The sequence below is a fragment of the Alternaria metachromatica genome (genome assembly GCF_023757995.1).
Source record: "Alternaria metachromatica strain BMP 0045 chromosome Unknown scaffold_23, whole genome shotgun sequence".
NCBI classification, from domain to species: Eukaryota; Fungi; Ascomycota; class Dothideomycetes; order Pleosporales; family Pleosporaceae; genus Alternaria; species Alternaria metachromatica.
In genome coordinates, this window is record NW_026055514.1 from 144551 (window position 1) to 167098 (window position 22548).

At 53.1% G+C, this 22548-nt stretch overlaps 8 protein-coding genes across 8 annotated transcripts; 5 read left to right on the forward strand and 3 right to left on the reverse strand.

The window, feature by feature from the left end:
* Nucleotides 1–370: 370 nt before the first annotated feature.
* J4E83_008255 (uncharacterized protein) lies at nucleotides 371–1176 on the forward strand (the record flags this gene model as incomplete). The annotated part of the gene is made up of 2 exons (XM_049335152.1): nucleotides 371–488; nucleotides 575–1176. 2 exons carry the CDS (start codon nucleotides 371–373, stop codon nucleotides 1174–1176), a joined length of 720 nt encoding a protein of 239 aa, XP_049185691.1.
* A 1787-nt stretch (nucleotides 1177–2963) lies between these two features.
* On the forward strand, nucleotides 2964–4789 carry J4E83_008256 (uncharacterized protein; the record flags this gene model as incomplete). The annotated part of the gene is made up of 4 exons (XM_049335153.1): nucleotides 2964–3149; nucleotides 3210–3403; nucleotides 3473–3865; nucleotides 3958–4789. The coding sequence occupies 4 exons, from the start codon at nucleotides 2964–2966 to the stop codon at nucleotides 4787–4789; spliced, it is 1605 nt and encodes a 534-aa protein (XP_049185692.1).
* An 82-nt stretch (nucleotides 4790–4871) lies between these two features.
* J4E83_008257 (uncharacterized protein) lies at nucleotides 4872–6798 on the reverse strand (the record flags this gene model as incomplete). Its single annotated transcript, XM_049335154.1, has 2 exons — nucleotides 4872–6325; nucleotides 6384–6798. 2 exons carry the CDS (start codon nucleotides 6796–6798, stop codon nucleotides 4872–4874), a joined length of 1869 nt encoding a protein of 622 aa, XP_049185693.1.
* Nucleotides 6799–7441: 643 nt separating this feature from the next.
* On the reverse strand, nucleotides 7442–8746 carry J4E83_008258 (uncharacterized protein; the record flags this gene model as incomplete). Its single annotated transcript, XM_049335155.1, has 1 exon — nucleotides 7442–8746. The coding sequence occupies one exon, from the start codon at nucleotides 8744–8746 to the stop codon at nucleotides 7442–7444; it is 1305 nt and encodes a 434-aa protein (XP_049185694.1).
* A 1323-nt stretch (nucleotides 8747–10069) lies between these two features.
* Nucleotides 10070–12093, forward strand: J4E83_008259 (uncharacterized protein; the record flags this gene model as incomplete). The annotated part of the gene is made up of 6 exons (XM_049335156.1): nucleotides 10070–10073; nucleotides 10126–10630; nucleotides 10675–10889; nucleotides 10939–11217; nucleotides 11264–11968; nucleotides 12023–12093. The coding sequence occupies 6 exons, from the start codon at nucleotides 10070–10072 to the stop codon at nucleotides 12091–12093; spliced, it is 1779 nt and encodes a 592-aa protein (XP_049185695.1).
* A 534-nt stretch (nucleotides 12094–12627) lies between these two features.
* On the forward strand, nucleotides 12628–14349 carry J4E83_008260 (uncharacterized protein; the record flags this gene model as incomplete). The annotated part of the gene is made up of 1 exon (XM_049335157.1): nucleotides 12628–14349. One exon carries the CDS (start codon nucleotides 12628–12630, stop codon nucleotides 14347–14349), a length of 1722 nt encoding a protein of 573 aa, XP_049185696.1.
* Nucleotides 14350–15089: 740 nt separating this feature from the next.
* J4E83_008261 (uncharacterized protein) lies at nucleotides 15090–16712 on the forward strand (the record flags this gene model as incomplete). Its single annotated transcript, XM_049335158.1, has 1 exon — nucleotides 15090–16712. One exon carries the CDS (start codon nucleotides 15090–15092, stop codon nucleotides 16710–16712), a length of 1623 nt encoding a protein of 540 aa, XP_049185697.1.
* A 4400-nt stretch (nucleotides 16713–21112) lies between these two features.
* LAE1 (Secondary metabolism regulator lae1) lies at nucleotides 21113–22259 on the reverse strand (the record flags this gene model as incomplete). Its single annotated transcript, XM_049335159.1, has 6 exons — nucleotides 21113–21146; nucleotides 21198–21623; nucleotides 21676–21819; nucleotides 21873–21910; nucleotides 21967–21985; nucleotides 22042–22259. The coding sequence occupies 6 exons, from the start codon at nucleotides 22257–22259 to the stop codon at nucleotides 21113–21115; spliced, it is 879 nt and encodes a 292-aa protein (XP_049185698.1).
* Between the last annotated feature and the right edge of the window lie 289 nt (nucleotides 22260–22548).

Here is a 22548-nt window from a genome sequence, read left to right on the forward strand (position 1 = left end):
GGTTCATGGCTGTCACTTTTTGCATGGCGCAGTACATATGCCTCGCAACGAATATCTCGAACATCCTCTATAGTTACCGACTCGAAATAAAGACCATCTCATTCTTACACGGCCATTACAGTTGTCCAGGTGACGTGAAAGGGTAAACCTTGGTCGGCATACCACAAGGCTGACAGTCAACCAATCGCAGCACGGGCCGTTGCACAACAGCTGGGGAAGGCGCGACGGGCAGCAGCCAATTTCGATTTCTTTCCACACGCCACGCCGCACACACTGAAACACGTCAATCGCGAGTTATATGGGCAGAGGCATTGTCTGCACCCGAACACACCACGCGAATCGCTTCCATCCAAACATCCACGAGCCCGGAATGGCGACGCAGACGCTGCACGGCTCCTGCGCGTGCGGACGCAACCGCTATGTCATTGAGATGCCGACACAGCAGATTCGCCAGGCCGAGCTGCGATACGACAATACCTCTGCGTCACGTAAGTACACGCCGAGTGTTGTGCAGCCCAAGTCTGCTTTGGGTTGCCGCGCGCTACTCTCCAACACGGTGCTAACAAGACTCTAGGACACCACTCAGCGAACCCCCTCACACTCTGGCTCCGCGTCCCTCTGCCATGGTACACCTCGGCGACGTTTGCGCAATATCCCGACGAGACGCGTCTGAGCATCAAGCGCAGCTTCGTCAACCCCTACACCTCGAATACCCGCCGTCAGTTCTGCGGATACTGCGGCACACAGCTCTCGTCATGGAATGAGCGGACGAGAGACGAGGCCGAGCACATCTCCCTGACCGTCGGCAGCCTGCTCGACGAAGACCAAGACATGCTCGGCGAACTCGGCTTCCTGCCCAGCAGCAGCGAGAGCAGCGACGACGAGGACGAGACATCCGCCGCCGGACCCTCACGGACAAACCGCCCTCGCACGGTCGTCCGCTCAGAACCTCAATCGCGAGGCGCGCCCTGGTTCGAAGAGATCGTACGCAACACCCGCCTGGGCCGCTTCAAGCAGCAGCGTGGCGGACACTCCGAGAGCGGCGTGCACGTCGAGTGGGAAGTCACCGAGTGGACCGAGGGCGACGACAACGCCGACGAGGGCAGCGCGACGCCCAGCAAGCGGAAGATTGGCGACGTGGACGATGCCGAGGATACCGAGATGCGCAGCGCGTGAGCCTGGTACTTTCTTTCACACGGAATGAGTTGGATTGAAGATGGATTTGAATATGTCACTAGAAACGGATATCGCTCACGCGTAAATGAGGACGAAACGTATGTAATCACTGGACCTCTGGCGGAGCGACATGACATGGGAATATGGAGTTGAAGGTGCGTTTGTTTATCTTGTGTACAGTATCTAAGAAATATAGCCATACATAGGAAGGCTGTAGCAACATGCGCTATATACTATGTTTGTTGTTTTGTAGTTGCACCCTATTGCGCTGTAACTACAAAACAGGAAACATAGCATATAGCGCATGTTACTACAGCTTTCCTATCCGGCGCATGTCACCTAAAAAGCTTTGGTGATAATGCACTGGACGTGGGTGGACCAATCTACTTTCTTTTTTCGCTGAAGACATTTGTATTTCCCGACCGTACAGCCATTGTCAGCGTATCACGCCTTTGTTTCTCCATGGATCTCGAATTTACGCCCCAATGTCACTGCATCGCATGGTATCAAGTCGCACAACCAATGAAGGACTTCAGGGCTACCAGAGCCGCTTAGCACGCGTGGGGGATAGCGCGGGCGTAAGCGGCTCGATGAACGCCCGTCTTCCGTTCTGTCACAACACGCATCAAACCCACATTCCAGACTTCATGTGGGGAGAGCAGAGAACACATCAATCGTTGTAAATTTCCTAATGAATCTTCAAGCCCGGTAAAAACATTCCACCAACATCTCCCGATCCACCTCCAAACTCCAATTCGGAGTAATCATTTCAATCACTTATCTCGCCTTACGCCACCTCGTTACCCAAGATATCTCCGCATCCAAATGCGCGTATCTCCCGGGATGCCCTCTCCACCAAACCGCACTCTGCACTTCTCATTGGTTGGGTCGTTCCTGGATCCGTAACCCCGGGATCTTTACTTATCTTACACCCCTGGTCCACCATCGCTCGCCTGAGGTTCTCTTATCAGTTCGACATGCATGACTGCGACACAACGTGATTAGTGTACGCTGATGTCTGATATCCCGTCACCCGTCTCCACGGTATCCATCGAAGCTGCGGGAGTGCGGAGATGGTCGGATGCGAACGTTGCACTTCGCTACACTCATGTAGCCTGGTCTTTTTCTGGGTTGAATTGGTTTGTTGGGGCTGACTTTTGGCGTGACGGCCGTGACCGGGGCGTAGAGACGGCATCTAGCAACTGGGTACACAGCTACTAACTCGAGATTGCATGGTTGCTGGTAGGGCTGCTTTATCTGCCCGTCTTGGAAATGTTGTCGCGTCGCTTAGCATACGTACTTACGTGTAGATGTCACTGTTATGTTTGACACAATACCACGTAACGACAGAGATAGAGGCGTGCGAAGTCGCGGGCCGTCATAAGAGTAAGACGTGAATTGCACATTTCTTTCCTTCTTCCTCTGTGTCGTTACACTCTTCTCAGCCAGATTCATCCGTCCTTTCTTTCGCCATCGTTCTTTGCTTCCTTATCTCTCGGGCGGACGTTTGCTAGTTGTACGATTCCCGCGTAGGACCGTTTGATCTGCGATCGACACGGCGAGTCCACTCGATTGCTCACTCGTCTAGACTTGATCGATTGGTGGTATTAATCTCCGGTTGGCCGTGTCTGGGCAGAGAGGAGGGTTGTTGACGTTGCGACGGGTCTGATCGCTTTTGCGTGTATCCCAGTCATTAACGACCTCCTGCATACGCATTGCATCACGTCGCAATAGCAAAACTTTCACGTTACTGGCCTATCATTCACGCTGTACTACCACTTCCGAAGATGGATTTGGAAAAGAAGTCTGCTGAGAAGTCGAGACCGGAGGATATCGATGAAGCGACAGGCGTTGGCGAAGTCCTGAACGCGTCAGGCCACAAACAAGAACTTGAGAGGAACTTCAGTTTACTGAGTATCTGTGCGATTGGGATTACGACGGGGAATGTTTGGGCGGCATTGGGAGGGTCTATCGTACGTCTACCTTCTTCTCTGGTACTGATTAATGGGATACAAGATGCTAACCTTGCTTAGGTCATCGCACTCTACAACGGCGGCCCAGCAGGTGTCATCTACGAATTCATCGCCGTAGCATGTTGCTACTTCATGATCGCAGCGTGTATCGCAGAGATGGCATCTGCAATCCCCTCATCAGCGGGTGTATACCACTGGGCTTCCGTCACGGGCGGAGCCAGATTTGGTAAGGTAATCGGGTTCTACGCTGGCTGGTATGTATCACCCAACTCACTCCAACAAACGACATGATATAAGAAAAGAGCACAACTAACACAACACAGGTGGAACGCCCTAGGCTGGATCTTCGGCACAGCATCCATCTCCTCCATCCTCGCCAACCAAATCATCTCCATGTACGGTCTCTTCCACCCCGGCTACGCCTTTGAGCGCTGGCACGTCTTCATCGCCTACCTCATCATTACCTGGCTCGCCTGCTTCGTCGTCATGTTCGCTAATCGCGCGCTGCCTAAACTAACGAACATCGGACTCTTCTTCATCCTCATGGGTGTGTTTGTTACCATCATGGTCTGCGCCATCATGCCCAGTAGAACCGGAAAAGGGTATGCGAGCAATGAGTTTGTGTGGAAAGACTGGCAGAATCAGGCGGGGTGGAAGAGCGATGGTTTTGTGTTTTGTGCGGGCATGTTGAATGGGGCTTTTGCTGTGGGGACGCCGTGAGTTCTATTCCATCCCATCCTATCCCATCCCATCAAGCTCAAGGCAACCACGGTCAAATTCAAAGTCGATATACTAACAATCACCCCAGCGACTGCGTATCCCACCTCGCCGAAGAACTCCCCTCCCCCCGCACCAACATCCCCAAAGCCATCCTCGCCCAATACACCGTCGGTTTCCTAACCGCCCTCCTCTACCTGATAACAATCTTCTACGCCGTAAACGACCTCGACAGTCTCTTCTCAAACCCCTGGCCCTTCCCGCTCGCCGAACTCTACCGGCAAGCCACAAACACGCATGGGGGCTCCCTCGGCCTCTTACTCGTCATCTTCGTGCCCACGTTCTGCACGAATATCGGTTGTTATATTACGTCTGGCCGCATGCTGTGGACGCTGGGGCGGGATGACGCGACGCCGTTTAGCAAGTGGGTGGGCAAGGTGGATGGGAAGTGGGGGAATCCGTTTAATGCGACGTTGGTCTGTGGGGGTATCAACACAGTCCTCGGTTGCATATACATCGGCAGCTCCACCGCGTTCTCGGCTTTCGTTGGCTCCTTCATCGTGCTGAGCTCGATGTCGTACCTCGCGTTCATCTTACCCAATATCCTGACTCGGCGCCGCCACGTCATCTCGGGCCCGTTTACGATGCCCACGCCGGTGTTTTATACGGTCGCGAGTATAGCGTGTGGGTATATGGTTGTGTGGATACCGATTTACTGTTTCCCGTTCGCGGTGCCGTTTGATACCACGACGATGAATTATACGAGTGCGTTGGTGGGCGGGGTTACGATTCTGCTGGGGGGCTGGTATGTGTGGATAAGGAAGAGGGGGTATGTTGGGCCGAGGCGGTTGGTGGAGACGTTGGGGAATGGCGAGGCTACTATTGTGGGTGTGGAGGGGGGCAGTGGGGTGGAGAAGGTTTGATTGTGGTGATTTGGGGGTGAAGTTTTGTATTATAAGAGGACTTCTTTATGAGGGTTAATTTCATGTTCAGAGATGGACTGTACTACCACAAAACCTGCCATGTCGTCCGACTGAACCCGACTATCTGGCTAAACGCCTCGTCTCTCTTCTCGACTTCATGCAAGATCCACTCATGTCCATTCCTATCCAGAAAACGCAGATCTCTATCGCATTCCTTGAGGACCTTGATCATCTTTTCCACGTATCGGTCTTGCTTCTCCAGTTGGTTAATTTGTACATATGGCAGCGAGAAGCGGACTTCATGTGGCGGACGTTTCGCGACAAAACGCACTCCTGTAGCGTTGATGATGAGGTGTCCGGGCGTTTTGTCGAATTGTGAGCGGTAGGAGGCGAAGTCTTGGTTGGATGGTGAGGCAGAGTCTTTGAGATCATTTGTGTACTTTAGATCCGTAGCTTTGGCACTGGTGTTCTGCTTCTCGGTGATTACACGGAGACCTTCGGCTTGTATGTATTGGATCGCCCATTCAGCATGCGTTGGGATATTCCAGAGCAGCCGCTTAGAAGGCGAGACAAGCAGGCGGTAATTCGGAAAGTTGACCGAGATGGGAAAGAGGCAGAAGAAGGTGAAACCAGCAGAGAACGTGGACATCTTGATGATTAGCCAAAGAGGCGTGAAGACCGTGATGAGAATGGCGACAGTCATAACGACGATAACAGCCAGCGTGCGCATTGGCTTCCTCCACTCGTAGAAGTTGCGGACACTTTCGAAGAAGTTGGCCAGGTCGGCTAGCTGAACCATAAGCCAAGGACCAAGGTCTTGAAGCAGGTCGTGTGCCCAGTTCTCGTCGCCCTGTTTCTCGATAAACTCGGTAAGTGATAAGGCCGTTCTCTCCACGTCTTCTCTGTGTTCGATGTCTTCGCGGAGGTCTTGGATGGACTGTCCGTGCCAGCGTCGCTCGACAACCAGGTACAGTAGCGCTGACATCATGCCTGGTAGTAGTAGGTTGAAATACCAAAGGACGAGGTAGATCACCAAGTACTTTGTTGTCTCGAGAGGCTTCTCCCAGCGGTATACGCGGCGCGTGGTCATGATGAACTCCTGGAAAGGCGATGTCGCAACGATAAGTCGCTCGATATTCGGCATGATTGTCTCTTTGCTAGGGGTTGGCGGGTCGGATCCGTAGCCTATATATTGACCTCCGTATCGGTGAGCGTAGTAGTCCAATAAGTGCGAACCATATGCTCTCCAGTCAGTGACGCCGCGGCCTGCGGCATCTTGCTTCTCGAAATCAGATCGTGGCTTGAGCACCGCGGTGTCTCGAGGAAGAACCCTAATCTTTGTCACATGCCGATCTAGTGACCATCTGACATAGATGCTCTGTCTTTGGTTGAGCATCTCAGCGAAAGTTTGCTGGGCTTGCGCCTTCGCATCCGTAGTCGTAGCTTGTTCTATCGCAGCCGCGGCATTAACCAAGTCCACTTCCTGGCCATGAGGAACTTCGCTCACAGCTATGTTTGCTGCGACTTCTTGGTTTCCTGGAAGTCTTCAGTCAGCAAACCATGTATTATCCGCGTCAAGGTGAGATTCACTTACCTTGACACCATCCCTTGGATTTCACTGTATCAATCGGATTATGCAGGAGGTCCTTGAAAGTATGTTTCTCTGAGGCCGTGGACTTGTGATCGAGACGTGACTTCGATTGCTTTCCTTCCGTCGTGTCGACCAGCACCAGCGAATCAGGATCAGGCTCATCGATTTCATCTTCAGCCTTTGCAATATGCAGAGTCTTTCTGATTTTGACACCGGCAATGTGTTTCTTTTGGCGAACCTTGTTGACTATCCTACTAGTGGATGATACAGGCGACGGATCGCGTGGGTGAGCTGTGTCGTCATTGCTACTTTCGGAGCGACTTCCGGTTACTTCGATCTGACCTTGATACGTGATATGTGACCGATCCAGTCCAATATCGAGCTCATCAACCTGGCGGAACTCTTTGTCGATGTCCATGGTGGCGCTATGCCTCGGTTTGTCAAGCGCGGCGTGCGTAGGCTACATTAGCAGGTATGTGACGATGTAACAATGTTGTATCAATCGTAAGTGCGCATTTGATTCGGTTTCTCAGGTTCAGTGACAGCAAGTGAGTCTGTAGAGGCTGCCATTGTGCCCTTCTTCGAGTACGCTGGCACGGCTGGTTACGTTTGCTCATCGAACAAGCACCGCGGAGCACAGGGCGGCGACGTCATAGCGTCAGCCGCAACCAGGGAAATGAACCCGTGGCGTCAACAGAGGGCGCGAGCTGATGAAAAGAAATTTGGGCACTGTCTAGAATGTCGCGATGGTATGTTGGTGTTCTAATGAAGTCTAGAACCTTGTCAGAACCCTGATTGCCTTAGCTGGATGACGGATCTGTCGGCAGGGGAAGGTGCGTCCAACCCTGAGGTGGGGCAAGGCTGAATACTTCAGCACCTCAACATGAAGCGGCTGGCACTGTATTCAATCGCAACAAAGTGATTTCAGACATATAATCATATTTCTATCAAAGTACATCTGAGTATCTAGACTCATCCTCGACCAGGGTGTATGGTCTCCGCTCTAGCATCGAACAATTAGACAAAAACACTACCCAGTATCCATCGTCTACGCTCAGCCCCTACACGTCATATTCAGGCCTCTCCCAAAAGCCCCAATCCTGCAAATCGCAAATACTAACATTCTCCCTAGTATCGTAGTCCTGCCAATCATTCATAAAGCTAGACAGTCGATTTACATCCGCCTCGATACCCAACAGACGCAAGCTCTGCTCCTCAATCTTCCTTGCAATCCGCTGCCACGCCCTTCCATGAGAAGACCTATTTTCGGGCGTACCACATAGTTCACACATATGTTGATCCAGGAAGATATGTAGCATCTCGTGTAGAATGCATCCCATGCGTTCTTCCGCGAGGGTCTTGCCTGTACGCTTGTACTCTGATTGTGTGTAGCAGCGACGTGTCGGATGGAGGCGGATGAATGAGTGGTTGTTTCCGTCCTTGAGTTTTGTAATGGCGTCTCCAAGTATGCCGTGTTCGCTGTCCAGCTCATTGGTGTTCCAGACAGTTTCGAGGCTCTTGATTGCGCCGAAGAAGAAGATTTCGTTGAGCTGCGAGACGACCCAATCTGTTAAGAACTGCGTGTCTTTGTTGCGGATGTCGTGCTGGGCTAGCATTTCGAGAACGCGGGTGCGCTCGTGGCTTTTGCGCCATTGGGCAAGGGCCGCGGTTTGGCTGGAGTCCATGGCAGATTCGGGGCGGGAGAAGTACTCGATGGTGCGGTGTGCCAGTAACAGGGGTTCGTAAATACCATCTTCGTGATCTTGGATAAGGGTAGGTCGTGAATTGGGTTGAAGGATTATGTCGTCCTCGCTGTGCTTGGAATTGCATGTCCAAGGCCAGTTGAAGTAAAGCTGCTTTGCGTGCAAGTCACAGGAGCACTGGAAGTCAAATCTCGACTGAATGAGATGGACATCGAGTGTAGTTCGGTTCTCCTTATCTCTAGAAACCATGGCAGGCCGATTTGCGGAGGTATCCATTTGAGACCTTTGGCTGTGCTCTTTGCACGGATCGCAATGGCATGGAACCCCAGGATGCTGTGTTGTGGTCTCGGCGGCAGGCGGGTTCGCGGAAACATCGTTCTGTGACTCCTGACCACCCTCTTCGGGCTTTTCGGGGTGAGTCTCTACTGTGGTTCTCACAACGGACTGATTAGTGGAGGTATCGACCTGAGACTGCCGAGCACTCTCCTCTTTCTTTCCAGGATGAGTCGTAACTTGAGGAGTCTCGGGTGTAGTCTGCGCAACTAAGGACACTGGTTGAGTCTTCAGCCGTGAATCAGACCACCGTAGGTACTCGAAAGTCACAACCGAACCGGCAGTGATAGCTGCCAATAAGACGACCAGCTGAGTTTGAGTTTTGTCCATGGTTGAAGTAGGGCTGTAAGTGACTGGGGAGATGAAGAAAGGCGAAGCTCGAACCGCTTATGTAGGAGACCACCTAGTTTCTCTGCTTATTCACCGCTGCGTTGGGCTACATGGCTGCTGGTCGGTAAGGGGTTCTCTTATGTTGCTGTTGGAGGTGTGAATTGATGCCTAAGTGACATTGTACACTACACAATTGCGAGATTAGACAAAGGCTCTGCCTGTTTGATTAGAATTTTTGTACTTTGTGTAATTTCATGGTGTGAAAGTGATTGCCTGGCTGATGGTCGAGTTCAATGCGACTAAGACTGCTTTCGCAAGGTATCCGCCTATTTGCACAATGTCCCGAAGAATGCATGAATCGCAAGCAAGATCGAAGGTTTTGACTCTCGAGTAAGGATTCACTGCCAGTAGAAGCCATTAGTAAATGAAGGAGTAGCAGCGCCATTCTCTTGAACCCCTTTCGGAGCAATTGCGCTACTCATCGGGGTTTGTGATGGATATATGGGCAGGAGGATTAGCAGCTTGTGCCGTACAAAGCGCGCTGCATAGGCGTTTCATCGATGATTACGAATGCAACGGGTAGATAGGCCTAGGCAGTTCTGAGCTTGGTGGTGATGTCCAGGAGGTGACGCTGGTAGACCCGAGATGATGCGGAGCACTCCTTCCTGGAGTTGGACAAAGTCGCCGAGTCATGCAAAACCTCATCGCTGACTAAAATGAGTCGTTAGCCGGATCGCGAACATCGCGCGTCACAGTCCCCTTCCTTTCACCAACTCGCGAAAGCCAAACACGCGTCGGCTTTATGCGCAAATCGACGACTCAGCTATGAAAACATCGCATTCACATCAAACCGTTGGTGGTATCACAATGAATACAGTTCTGGGCCTTCAGCAGCACCGCGCGCTCGCGTCCGTTTCTTTCCCCGCAACCCCGCCACAAGCTCTCAGGAAATCGTCTTCCATCGTTCAAGATTATCCGCAAGTAGCTCCCAGTACATGACATGAGTGTCGCGCTACCTTTATGCGTAGCCGCTATTGGACGGTATCGGGGAACGGCCCTGCAACAGCCTCGATGGTTTGCCGTACCCCGGAAAGCTGGTCCTGGACGGCCTGGTATATAGCTTTGAGACTCTCCGTCATGGAGCAATTGATACCTTATTAGATTTCTTACGAGATATACATGGCGCCAAACCCCAAAAGAGTGAAAATGTCTCCTTCTACTAACCGCAAGCGCGCTGTGCGCATCGCAGGATGCTCGGGAGGGTTTACGGATCGTTCGACTGCTATTATGAGGATGGCGGGTGATCCGGAGGTGGATGTTGTGATGGGTAAGACTCCCCTGAAAGCTGGCTATGGAAGACCTCGAGCTGACACGAACAGGCGATTGGCTATCCGAAATGACCATGACCGTACATGGTAGCGGCAAAGTTAAGCAGAAGCCTACGAAGCACGCCAATGGCACGACGAGCCTCGAAGACCGGAAGAAGAACGCCATGTACGCCGATACCTTCATCCAATGCCTCGAGCCAGCGATAGCGAATCTGGTCAAGAACAAGACGAAGCTCGCGGTGAATGCTGGTGCTTCAGATACTGAACTTCTCGCTGAAGTTGTAGTCGATATGTTGGAGAAAGCGGGTGCTGGTCACCTCAAAGTGGCATGGATAGAAGGAGACGATGTGACTGGGCAGGTCAACAGTCTTATCAAAAAGGGAGAAAAGTTCGAAAGCTTAATGCATGGCAAGAAGCTGGAGGAATGGGGAATGCAGCCAATCTGCGCACAAGCGTATTTGGGTGGACTTTGCATCGCGGAAGCTTTCCGACAGGGCGCTGATATTGTGCTTGGTGGAAGGCTTGCAGATGCTGCGCCAGTCATTGGTGCGGCGGCGTAAGTCATTACGATACTATTTCGGCCTCTGCTAACATGGTCAGCTGGTGGCACGACTGGAAGAACGATCAATTTGACGAACTTGCCGGAGCACTCATTGCAGGCCATCTTGTAGAGTGTTCTGCCTACGTTACGGGGGGATACTACTCTATGTTCAAAGATCTCATGAAGACTGGAAAGCACATCAACATGGGCTTTCCCATCGCGGAAGTCGAATATGATGGTAGCTTCAATATTGCGAAAGAGAAAGATACCGGAGGTAGGTGGCGGCACCTCGAGCCAAGATGATACGCAGCTAACGTGAACAGGTTGCGTGACCGTCGGAACATGCACTTCACAACTATTGTACGAGATTCAGGGACCACTATACTACAATTGTGACGTCACGGCCGATATCACCGATGTCAAGATGGAGCAAGTGGGTGAAGATCTCGTGCGTGTCACGGGAGTCAAGGGTCTTCCCCCGCCACCGACGACCAAGGTAGGTATTACTGCTCCAGCTGGGTGGCAATGCGAATGGCATATGTTTGTATGCGGTCTCGATATCGAGGAGAAGTGCAAGATCACCGAAGACCAGATCCGCTACGGTAAGCACACGTTTCCAGACACACAACGCGAGACTAACATGATCAGCCATGGGCGACAACGTAAACCGCTTCAAGACACTCAGATTCCACCAAAACGGCTCTTCACCAATCGATGCCCGCAACCAGGACGTAGCAACAGTCGACTTCCGCATCTTCGCTCAAACGTCCGATCCCGAGCTAGTACGACCAGACATCCCCAACGGCTTCAACCGCTGGTGTCTCGAGGTATTCCTCCAATCTGCCCCCGGTCTCTCGCTATCGAACGACTTGCGCCAGATCGCACCAAAGCCCTACTACGACTACTGGGTCTCACTCCTCCCCCAGGACCAACTCCCCCTTCGCGTTCACACCATGTACGGCAAGAAAACGTCCACCGACCTCAGTCCACCCGCCATCACAAAAGAATACCCCCGCCAACAAGCTTCCTACGAGACCGCCTCCCCAGCCGATCTATCTTCCTTCGGCGAAACCGTTTGCGCACCACTAGGCTACATCGTTGCCGGCCGCTCCGGAGACAAAGCATCAGACTGCAACTGCGGCTTCTTCGTGCGCCACGACGACGAGTGGGATTGGCTTCGCTCGTTTATGACGATCGAGCGCGTTAAGCAACTTCTTGGGAAAGATGAGTACCAGGGGAAGCCGATTGACCGGTTTGAGATTGCGGGGATACGGTCGGTGCATTTTTTGTTGCATGATCATCTTAGGGATGGGGGGTATAATACGTGTTCTTCGTATGATACTTTGGGGAAGAGTAAGTACATTGAGTGGGGCTTTGGGTGAGTGAACTTTGCTGACTGATGACTAGATGCTATGGAGTATATGCGGGCGAAGACTGTGGATTTGCCGAAGAAGTTTCTGGAGAGGGGTCGTATTTAGATGTCGTGGAGCTGAATAGAGAGGTCTTGTTGTTACGCAGATTATATTCACGTTGCTGGCCTTTGGGCGTATTGGCTCGCCATCATCCAACCATTGTGACGGGTGTGTTATCACGCTGCTCTTTCAAGTCCGAAAGTAACATGACGTAATACAGGTAAGTGAGAGACGTTTTTTGCGCTCCTAGGCAACCGTCGTCGCTCTTTCCTTCCACAACAAGCGAGGTCCAAGCTCAGGCGATACAGCATCACTGCCACTCACCCAACCTCTACCTCGGTACCGTTGCTGTCGTCTTGTACAGAAACCAAGCTCAGGCGATACAGCATCACTGCCACTCACCCAACCTCTACCTCGGTACCGTTGCTGTCGTCTTGTACAGAAACCAAGCAACACGTTACACTAACTCGCGCCGCCGTTGCATGCGACAGCATCGGAAGCTATCCGGTAAGTTCTTCGTTCATCATGGGTATTGTTCAAGTACACTTACTAACGACCGCCAGTCGCACCTACGTCCAACCGCTGGCTTGAACTGCAGCCATGCACTTTCCAGTCCCAGATCCTAAGCGTAAACGCATCGCGCAAGCGTGCTCCGGATCTGTGGCACCTGATGTACCCTCACTACTCACTATCGCGCCTGAGCTACGCAATCAGATCTACGAGTATCTTCTCGTGGAACCCTGCCCTATAACGTTCGAGATTGCCAAGGTTGATGTTAGAAAGACCAAGGTGACCAAAGGGACTTCTACCTCCATAGGAAGCCCTGCTATCCTTCATACTTGCCGTCAGATCTATCATGAGGCAGTCGGTCTCCTTTACAGCCGGAATGCCTTCCGCTTCCAACACAGCATACACGACGACTTTTTCGACGTTGAGATCATTAGCCCCATGGAAGTATGCAAAAGATGGATAGACGACATTGGCTCCTGTCTTCCGAGACTGCGCACTGTCAACATCAACCTGGACGTGCCAGAGATACCGGAGAGGTATGAGGATTGGATTTCCGAAAGGAATGTGCGCAAGAACTCCCGTCGGCCGATAGACGTCTTACCGTTACTGGACGTCTTCTGGAACAGCGACACCCGCAATACGTCAGTCATGTTTGAGATAGCTGAGGACGATGAATCAGATGACTACGAATCCGACTTCGAAGAGCAACAACACGACACAACATCCATCGCCAACGTCCTTATTGAGCTAGGAAAGAATGATGCACTCGATTTGCAGAAAACGCGTCGCTTGCTCGAATCTGTCGACCTGTATACGGCCGGTACCGGAGGCATCGTTACGTATCGATCGACTGACTACAGAGGCTCTATGTGGCGTGCGTTTGAGATGTCAACGGTGACTCAGCGATACGAAATCGTTCCTCGGAGAAACTCATTGACCATGTTCGATCTATCTTACGGGGTCCAAGGTACCATCATTTGCCTTGCACTTGGTGATCACGAATTCACGTACAACTTCCACAACGGTGTCATCGTTGGGCACCAACCCGGCATGCTCAACGTCAACACCAGGTTTCGCGAGCTTGTTACACCGCAATTTCTACGCAAAAGCCGCTTTACCCTAATTTTAGATACTAATTCCCTTCAAACCTCCAAGGCAATGTTCAAGAAGCTTGATTGTCGCATTGCAGAGACTTATGGGCAGGAAAGATTTCGGAACTGGGATTCACCGAGACGCTGTGATCCGGTTTCAGCAAGCAAGATGTTCCAAAACGTACCCACTATCATCTTGCAGTTCCACACAGATGAGTCGCCGCACCTAGCTGCCGTTCAGATCGATGCATGGGATCTTCTACGTGTCACTTCAGTCTTCATGGGGACCACTACGATCATCGTTCGTGTATGTGGTAGCCATAACGAAACTCGAGACTACACTGCAAAACTGGGCGATATCCGAAAGAACGCCTACCTGCTTTTGAAGCATTTGGAGCCCGAAACGGCCGCAGACACCCGCAAGTTACGCGTTCAGGTTGAGTTGAACAGCCAGTGTGTCCCTATGCGAGCTGTCATCCTGAAGGTTGACGATGATACGCAGTCTTCCGTAGCGGTCACTGTGAAGAGTTTGGACACGGGTGACTTCACGTCGTTGTTTGATAAGCGTAATCCTGGGTGGTGGAAGCAATTGGATTGTCCAAAGCACGAGCAATCGTTCATGAGGATTCTAGACTGGCCTGAAGAGGACTACGGTGAGGAGGAGTGGAAGGACCAGACGATGTATGCCATTCTTTGGCGTCTTTATCGGCTCCGTCACTGAGATGTGGGACTACCATATACACAAATGTACACGACCGAAGCTGCTCGCAAAAAGATTCCAAGCTCGAGCGCAAAGGTCGGAAGAACACAGGTTCTTTTGCCATGTCTTTACGTCCATTTTTGCATTAACCTGGCATTGCTTAGCACATATCTGCCTGGACATATCCCATAACTAAAACTCCACTCTACATGGAAGCTCTAAATCCATCATCACTTTCCAAACATCTGCGTGGGCATCACATCCCACGTGTCTTTTGTCGGCACCACCTAGCCGTTGTGACTGGTGTACCCCGGATTAATTGACTCGTATCATCCAGTAATTGCGGTCGTGCGTCGCCGTCAACGTCGAGGCTTATTGCCAGCGGATTGTTCATCACCTGAGTACAGATATGAGAAGATGACGTAGCATAGTGTGAACGAAACACCTTCCTGCGCGCTAGTGCAAACAGTCGCTGCCTGGGTGCTCTTTCCTCTTAGTACAATTGAGGCCCAAGCTCAAGCACAACAACCTCACTGCGAGTTCCTGAACACCGACACTCGCGTTACCATCGTCGCTTCCCTCGCATTGTAGGGCCACACGATACACCGCACCCGCGCGTGTTACAATCGCATACAACTACGCCAACAGCCATCCGGTAAGTTCTTTTCTCACTGTAGTTGTGTATGTGCTTTTACTAACGAATTCCAGTCGCCGCCGCGGCACCACTACTCAGCAGCTGAGGCGCCGTCTCTCACTCCATCATGCACTTCCCATTTTCGAACCCAGTGCATAGGCAAATCGCGCAAGTGTACTCCACGATCAGCAATCCGGCTGAAACCTTCCTACTCTCCATCCCGGCCGAACTTCGCAATGAGATCTACGAATACGTACTCGTAGACGACGAGCCCGTTTTGCTCGTGGAAAACGCAGAAGACTCAGTCATCAAGGCCAGAGGCTTCGCGGGTAACTCAGCCATCCTTCAGACCTGCCGTCAGATTTACCATGAAGCAATCGGCGTTCTCTATGGTCAAAATGTGTTCCGATGCAACTGGGAGGTGTTCTCCGAGCGTGACTATTTCAACACTGTCATCTTCGATCCTATGGAGACATGCCATCAGTGGATGCAACATATCGGATCAAGTCTCTCAAAATTGCGTACCATTGCCATCAATATGGAAACACCGGATATACCCGCTGATTCTCCTGGTCACTCTCCATCGGAAGACTTCGACATGTATCACAGTAGGGAAATCACGATTTTGCCTTTGCTCGACATCTTATGGAACGGAGTGGCATGCGATCTGTCAGTTCGTTTCGAGAGTAGTGGAAATCCCGTACATCCCCACTCTGACGTCAAACTCCTCACCAAGGTCCTGTATGAGCTGGGAAAGATGGACGCACTCAAGTTGAAGAACGCGCGCCGTTTGCTAAGGGACGTCGTAGTGGCTCCAAACGGCAAGCAGGGTACCATCTGCTTTCTAACGACTAGTGACAAGGTCAGTGCCAGCCGGCAATTCCTATTGTCGGAGAAGACGCGGGAGTACGAAGTCGCGCTAAGCCAACCGAAATTTCTAGATCTGGGTTTCAACATTCTTGCGTCTATTGCTAGGTTTGCGCTCAGCAACCATGAGGTCACACACAACTTCTACACAGGTGTTACATCTCGCCACGCTTTCGGTATGCTCAACGTCAATACCCAAACCCGCTTGATGGGGCTTGTAAACTTCCACCACAGGAGCATCATCATCCTAGGCTCAGACACTCTTCGGTCTTCCGAGGCCATGTTCGATGGACTTGAACGCCGCATTGAGCAGCATTATAACCGCTCGAACCAAAGGCTGTCGCACTGTACACCAATTGCAGTTTCTCAGATATCCCTGATTGCGCCGACCATCGTTCTGCAGTTCCAGACGGATAAGCCGCTAAGTCAGGCGAAAGTTCGCATCAACGCAAGGGATCTGCTGCGGGCTACCTCCGTCTTCCCAGCCTATACTACAATCATCGTCCGCGTATGTGGTGTGGATGAGACCCAGGACCACACCACAAGATTGGGCACGATCCGAAAGCATGTCTTGGTTCTGATGGAACACTCACTGAGGATCACACTGGCAGTTCGCGAGCCCATGGTAGAGATCGAGCTAAACCATGACTGTCTTCCTGTGCGGGTCACCTCCTGGGGCAAACTAGGATTCCTTAGTGATGTTCGGAATCACGACAGGACAGTGGAAACAGTGGATATTGCTTGGTTGCAGGAGATGGTGAGGGCGAGGACGTGGACACCGGAAAGGTACATGCATGGGTTCGTGAGCCACGACATGCCAAAAGGCTGGGATGGCGAGACGCGATATAGCCTTATCAAGTGTCTCAAGAACCTTTGTTCGTGAGCAGCAAGTTCATAGAAAGAGCACGACACGGCTGTGTATTGTAGATGGCACTCAAACACCCAAGTACCCAACCAGGGAAGAAAGATAGCTCTCATACTCAGATACCAAGGTCGTTTTCAGCTGAAACAGATGCGGTAGTAGACTAGTAGTGATTGGCACATGACTGCCTGGGCATATCACACACAACCCAACCAGCTACTCTAAACCCCATTCCACGTGGAAGCCCCCAAAAAGAAGTTCAAGCCCCCAACCAAACCCTCATCTCCCATTCCCACAAGCCACCGCCATCCATACTACCCTCCCTAAGCGAGCCGCAAGAATGCAACTTAACAGCAGCTAAACCACGGAGTGCAGTTACTAGTTCTACAAGCTAGCGGGAGCCAAGATCGACCGCAGATACTAGAGTACCAAAGCGGTAGATATCACGACAGCTCAATGTCAAATAACGCCTGAGGGTTGGCCGCCGCAAGGACGGGGGCTAGAAAGGGCGTGGTTCTAGTAGCTTGGAGTAGTTGGAGTAGCTGAAGTAGTGCAATGGTTAGTGTAGCGAGAAGGAATAGGAAATATACGTGAGGCAGGTGACGCGCTTTCGTACGAAGTTAGCTATGGTGTTGAGATTTACGACGTATTGAGGGTTGAGTCGGTGGGTTTGGATGTGGAAGGATGGCGCTGTGTGTGATGAGGTAGCAGAATAGGGGTTTCATGAGTCGATGCTGTGCGACGTCGGGCGGTGGCATGACTGAGGCTTTGCTCCACGCTGTTCAGTGCAATTTCCCCCACGGACTTACTCGAGTTTCTCCACGGACTTTTCCTGATTTTCTCCACGGACTTACTCGTACGCTTGTCGTTGGAGTCACATAGGCGGCTTGACTACTCACCCGCTCTGGACCGGGTATGCACTGGATTCCCCAGCTGCTATACGAATGCGAGAACCGAGTTAACGACGTACCTCTCCGACGATCATCGGCAAACGCAAACATTCCCATGCCCACGCTGTGGGCTCATGAATCGCGTCATCGGAGGTGAACGGCCTGGATCGACGGCTACGCAGATCCCGCGTACGCGGTACCACCGTGTAGAGTCAAAGATGCGACGCAAGTGGTGTCACGAATCTCTGCCACCTTGCCAGCTCGAGCATATTCTCCGATGCCAGACCCTCGATTCAAGATCGACCTCTTAACCGAGTCGAAACTAAACGTACCAAGCTTTCCGCTAGTAGGAGTGCTAAAGTTGCTACAAGAGCACTAGCTTTAGCACCGGAGTGTTCGACCCTGACCAATGGTTAGCTTTGGATACGTCCCGGCGAGTAAGCGCCATTCCAGAGTGCGTGGTTTGTTGTAGAATATCAGAAAAGTTGAGAAGATTCTTGGTAGAATGTTGCTGGTTTTTGAAAGCACTGTTCCTGCAATCCACTTCCCCATGCAAGATGAGGAAGCGGAGAGGAACTCTTATGGCCCCAGCGTTTGTCATCATAGTGGGGGTACGAATGAACGAAAGGATAAATTGGAGTCGGAAACTTACAGGACAGTAGTCGCCTAGGGTGGCATGGTGCGGAATGTTTCCTCAGTGTAAGCGATGGGAATGTGAGCTGACTGAGTCGAACGGACGGACTTCAAGGGAAGAGCCAAGTCAGTGGGAACTAATGCGGACCATCTTCGGGACCTGCGAGGGATCCGGTCCGTGGGGCCAGTCACTCTGCAGGCTGACTGGCTGGCTGGCTGATCGTGTAAGAGGGATAAAGCTCATTGGATCCGTGGAGCAGGATCAAGCAGGATCGAGCAGGATCGAAAGGCGCGCCCTTGCATAATGTAAAATGTCGCTGCCTCCGAGAGCGAACAAGATGGGCCGAATATAGCAATCCATCGTTGTTGTTGCTGGGAGCTGGGAGCTGGGAGAGGATCCGAACGGTTGGTTGCAACCACGCCACCAACACGTCGAAGGACCAGGCAAACGGTTGCCGCTCACCGGCAGATGGGCTAGTGTAATCCCATAACGTCGTGCATATGTATTCTGCAGCAAAGATTTTTTTCGACCTGACAGCTGATGCGACTGGGGACGGAGCGCAGAGAGATCAGCGAGGCCAAAGTTTCATTTCCACCATTCTCTGCTAGCACCGGACAAGTGTGTATATCGCACAGCGATTAGGTCGGCGACTGCGGTTCGCAGCGGACTAAGATTATCCGGGAGAGTGGTAAGATACAGGCGGCGTGGTGACAGGCGGAAATAGTGGCGCAGGGCCGGCGCAGCACGTCGGTGTACTATGTGAGATGCTGCGCGGCAGGACCTCGCCATCGGTAACGAGGGCAGCGGAGGGTGGGAATCGCATCATGGACTGGGTCCTAGGGCGGAATAGAGTTTGCAGCGCTCGCCAGTCACATTGGCGGTGTATAGGTTGGAGCAGAGGAGGAGTTTGGTAGACGAGGTGGTTGCCTTGATGGTGCGCACATGGCTGTCGCGGCCGCTCGAAAGGAGGAGAAGATAGACGCAGGGCAGGACGGAATCGGCGGAGGTGAAAAGCGGTCCCCTACACGTGCGGCTCGGTTGCGGGGATGGGGAGGCGTGGTTCTCGGAGGAAGCGCAGAGTCCGGTAGTCTGGCGAAAGGCGATGGCAGATGCAATACGCGATTGTGACGAATTGGCGGTCACGATGCAGGCAGAGCGCGTCGGCAACGCCTGCTCATGCCGATGTCGACCGGCGAGCTGTCACGGCGGTGCCGGACATGTCAGAACATTGTGCGGCGATCACTGACAATGGTGTGCGCATTACAGGCTGAGGGATGCACCGAGAAAGGACCGTGGTTATCAAACATGGTGACATGGCGCCTCTCCATGTCGTTAGCAGGTCGCGCGAACGTGACGCGTTGTTTGGTTGCACGCGGCGCAAGATTGCGATGCGTCGTGGATGGGGGTGTGGGCAAAAGGGAGCGCGGAAAACATGGGTTTGCTTTCCGTGGGTGCATTCGCATTTGCAGTGGCATGCAGCGTGCGTTGGAGTGCGCGAAGACCGGAGGGTGAGTAGGTCCGAGTCCAGACGTTGGATGCAGTGATGCACCCTTTCCTCCTACGAGTGGGCGGCCGGCCGTTCCTTCCCTTCTTCCCTGGAGGGTCCGCGGAAGGTACCATACGCGGGATACGGGAGAAGCCTCAGAAGCCTCGGCCGGCCCAAAGCATCGGAACGCACGCCTTTGCCCTCGCCCTCGCCCCCATTCCCACCCCGCATGCCACCACCTCGACAAACTTGCTGCCTCTGCTGCAAACGTCATACGAGTCATGCACTGATATCTCCAGCTGCTAGACTGGGCGCGCGCCGTCGGACATCGTAGTTGCAGCCGTCTAGTATATCGTGCATGCAACTGCATGGGCGATAGACACCCATGTTGGCCATGGCATGCTGCAGCTCGCTTGCTATTATTGCTCCAGAATGGATCGGTCCGGCACCCTGGGCCTCGAGAGGCAGCGATGCAACACTGAGGCAATACGCGCCCATCTTATGCGTCCCGCCGTCTTGTGTAGAAGCGCCGCTGGGTCTCCACCGTTACAGATCTTCGAGAGGGCATCCTGGCCCAGAGCCAAGAGTGCCCACAACGTCGGAACGGTGACGCGTGGCAGCAGCGTATAAATCACGGACAAGTGATAGAGTGCATTGCCACCTGTGCGACGTCATGGCTCCTTCCCAGAGGGTCGATACTTCCGACAGACTTTCTCAGGAGAGGCGTTGCGATAAACTCTATGAGAGGAAGTGGGGGTATATTCCAGCTATTATATACTGCTCGTGCTATCGAAGAAAGGGGACACACCAAGGGTCCTGATCGCTCCGCTAAAAAAACAACAACATGCTCGTCAGAAAGGAGCCAAAAGGCCGCATGCAATCCACCATGATTCGCGTCGTGTGCGCTGCACCGACGCAAAAGGACGTGACATGCACAACGAAGCTGACGCGCTGAGACCGCCATGCTCTCGTGAAGATGGAGGCAAACAAATCGTTTTGTCGCAAGGAAACCGAGGTATCAAGGTATCATATTCTTAACATGCCGTAACGCCAGACTGGGGTAGTCGCCCAAAGAAGACCCGATTTTCCCTACCGCAAGATGCGCCATTAGGTGAAGAGCAAGTCGACGCGAGGAAAGGCAGAAGAGGCAAAATCCCCTGTTCCGAGGAGGTTCGCGCTGGTGCGTGAGCCATGGGATCGGCGAAAGTGAGGCTAAAAATGGTGTCGCGGAATGCACAACATCCTGGAAGCATCTCTAGAGTCCAGGTGTAACGAGGCCGTCGCGTTGATGCGCTCGATAGAGCGTCGGGGGAAAGCCAGTCCGGGCTAGGTGGGTGCCTGGCAGGGGCTACCTGTGTAGCGGGCAGGCAAACTATCCATGAACAGAGTGGTACAAGGGTGGTGCGAGATGCTACTGCTGGGGACGGCGGGCAGTCCAGATGTGGCTTTGGGCCGGTCAGTGGGCGTGGGCAGGCGCGGATTGGTGCGTGACTTACATGTTGTTGTACGCATGGATTTTGCGGTTGCAGATTTCCCTGCGAACACTCTCGAGCACTGGCCTGACATGCGCGTTGAGGTCCCACTGATAGACCCTTGTGAGAGGTGCAAAGGTTAGCGCCTCCAGACCCTCGGTCAGGCCCAAGTTGTACCACCTCCCAATATCCTTCTGGTGCGGGTCATTGGGCCATGTGTTGTAGGGGACGCGAATAACCGTCTCCTGGATGTCGATGAAGCCGGCGGCCTGCAGCAGCTGGCGGGTGCGGTGTTCGTAGGCGATTGGGCGCGAAACTCGTTGCGTGGCGTCAGCTAGCCAGCCGTACCACTTGGTGAGCATGCTGTCTGGGGGCAGCGTGTAGTCGTCGCAGCGCGGCTCCATGTCGATTTCAATATGCTCTATCCAGCCGGTGCCGGGCTTGAGATGTCTGCGGCAGTTAGCAGGGGCGCCAAAAGCGAGGGTCTAGCGAGGGCGCGCACGAGTAAATCTTCTGGTAGAGTTCGGGCCAGCTCGTCACGCTGCCGCACGCCATGCGCAGGTGGATCAGGTCCCAGGAGTCCTCGCCCAACGTCCATGGGCTCTCGTAGTCGCGTGGTACTCGGAATCGCAGGTTCGGGGGGATTCTGCGGGGGCTGCATCAGTGTCAGGCCGGACAAGCGACGGGCGGGCGGCATACTTCTCAGGCTGAATATTGACGAGATCTAAACCTAGGACCTGCGCACATCATGTCAGCCGTCTGGCAGCAATGCGTCATGCTTAAGTGGGCGCACCTCGGCGTTTAGGTATTTGCTGCACGGGCGCGGTTAGCCTTGCGGAGGTAGCTCTGGCTGCTTTGGCCAACTTACTCGGCCATGTCAATTGCCCAGATGCCCGTCCCACAACCTACGTCGAGGATGCGGGGCTGCACGTTTGGCTGCGTCGGCACCGGCGCCTGGTGCAGCTGCCCTCTCCGTGCGACGGCGAAGAATTGGTGGTAGATGTCCATGCGGTCCTTCTCGGGCTCGTCGCACGGGTACATGTAGAGGCCTCTCCGGAAACCATGATACCAGCGGCCATTTTCCATGTAGTTGCTGTTCTGAGCGGGCACGGGCAATCTGCGGGCGAGGGTCAGTCTGCGGGCGTGGTACGGAGAGCGGGGGCACACACCCATTCGAAGCCATCGTGACCATTGGAGCGAGAAGTATCGACAGCGAGGGCAGACGGCTAACGGCGAGCGAGGGCGGTGCTAGGGGCCAAGTCGTCGTATGCGCTGATCATGGGACGATGACGGGGACGCGGAAGCAGGGCGCGCTGGAGTCTGGGACGTGTACGGCGTCGAGTGCGGTCAGGCGTGGGTATACTGCTACAGTCCA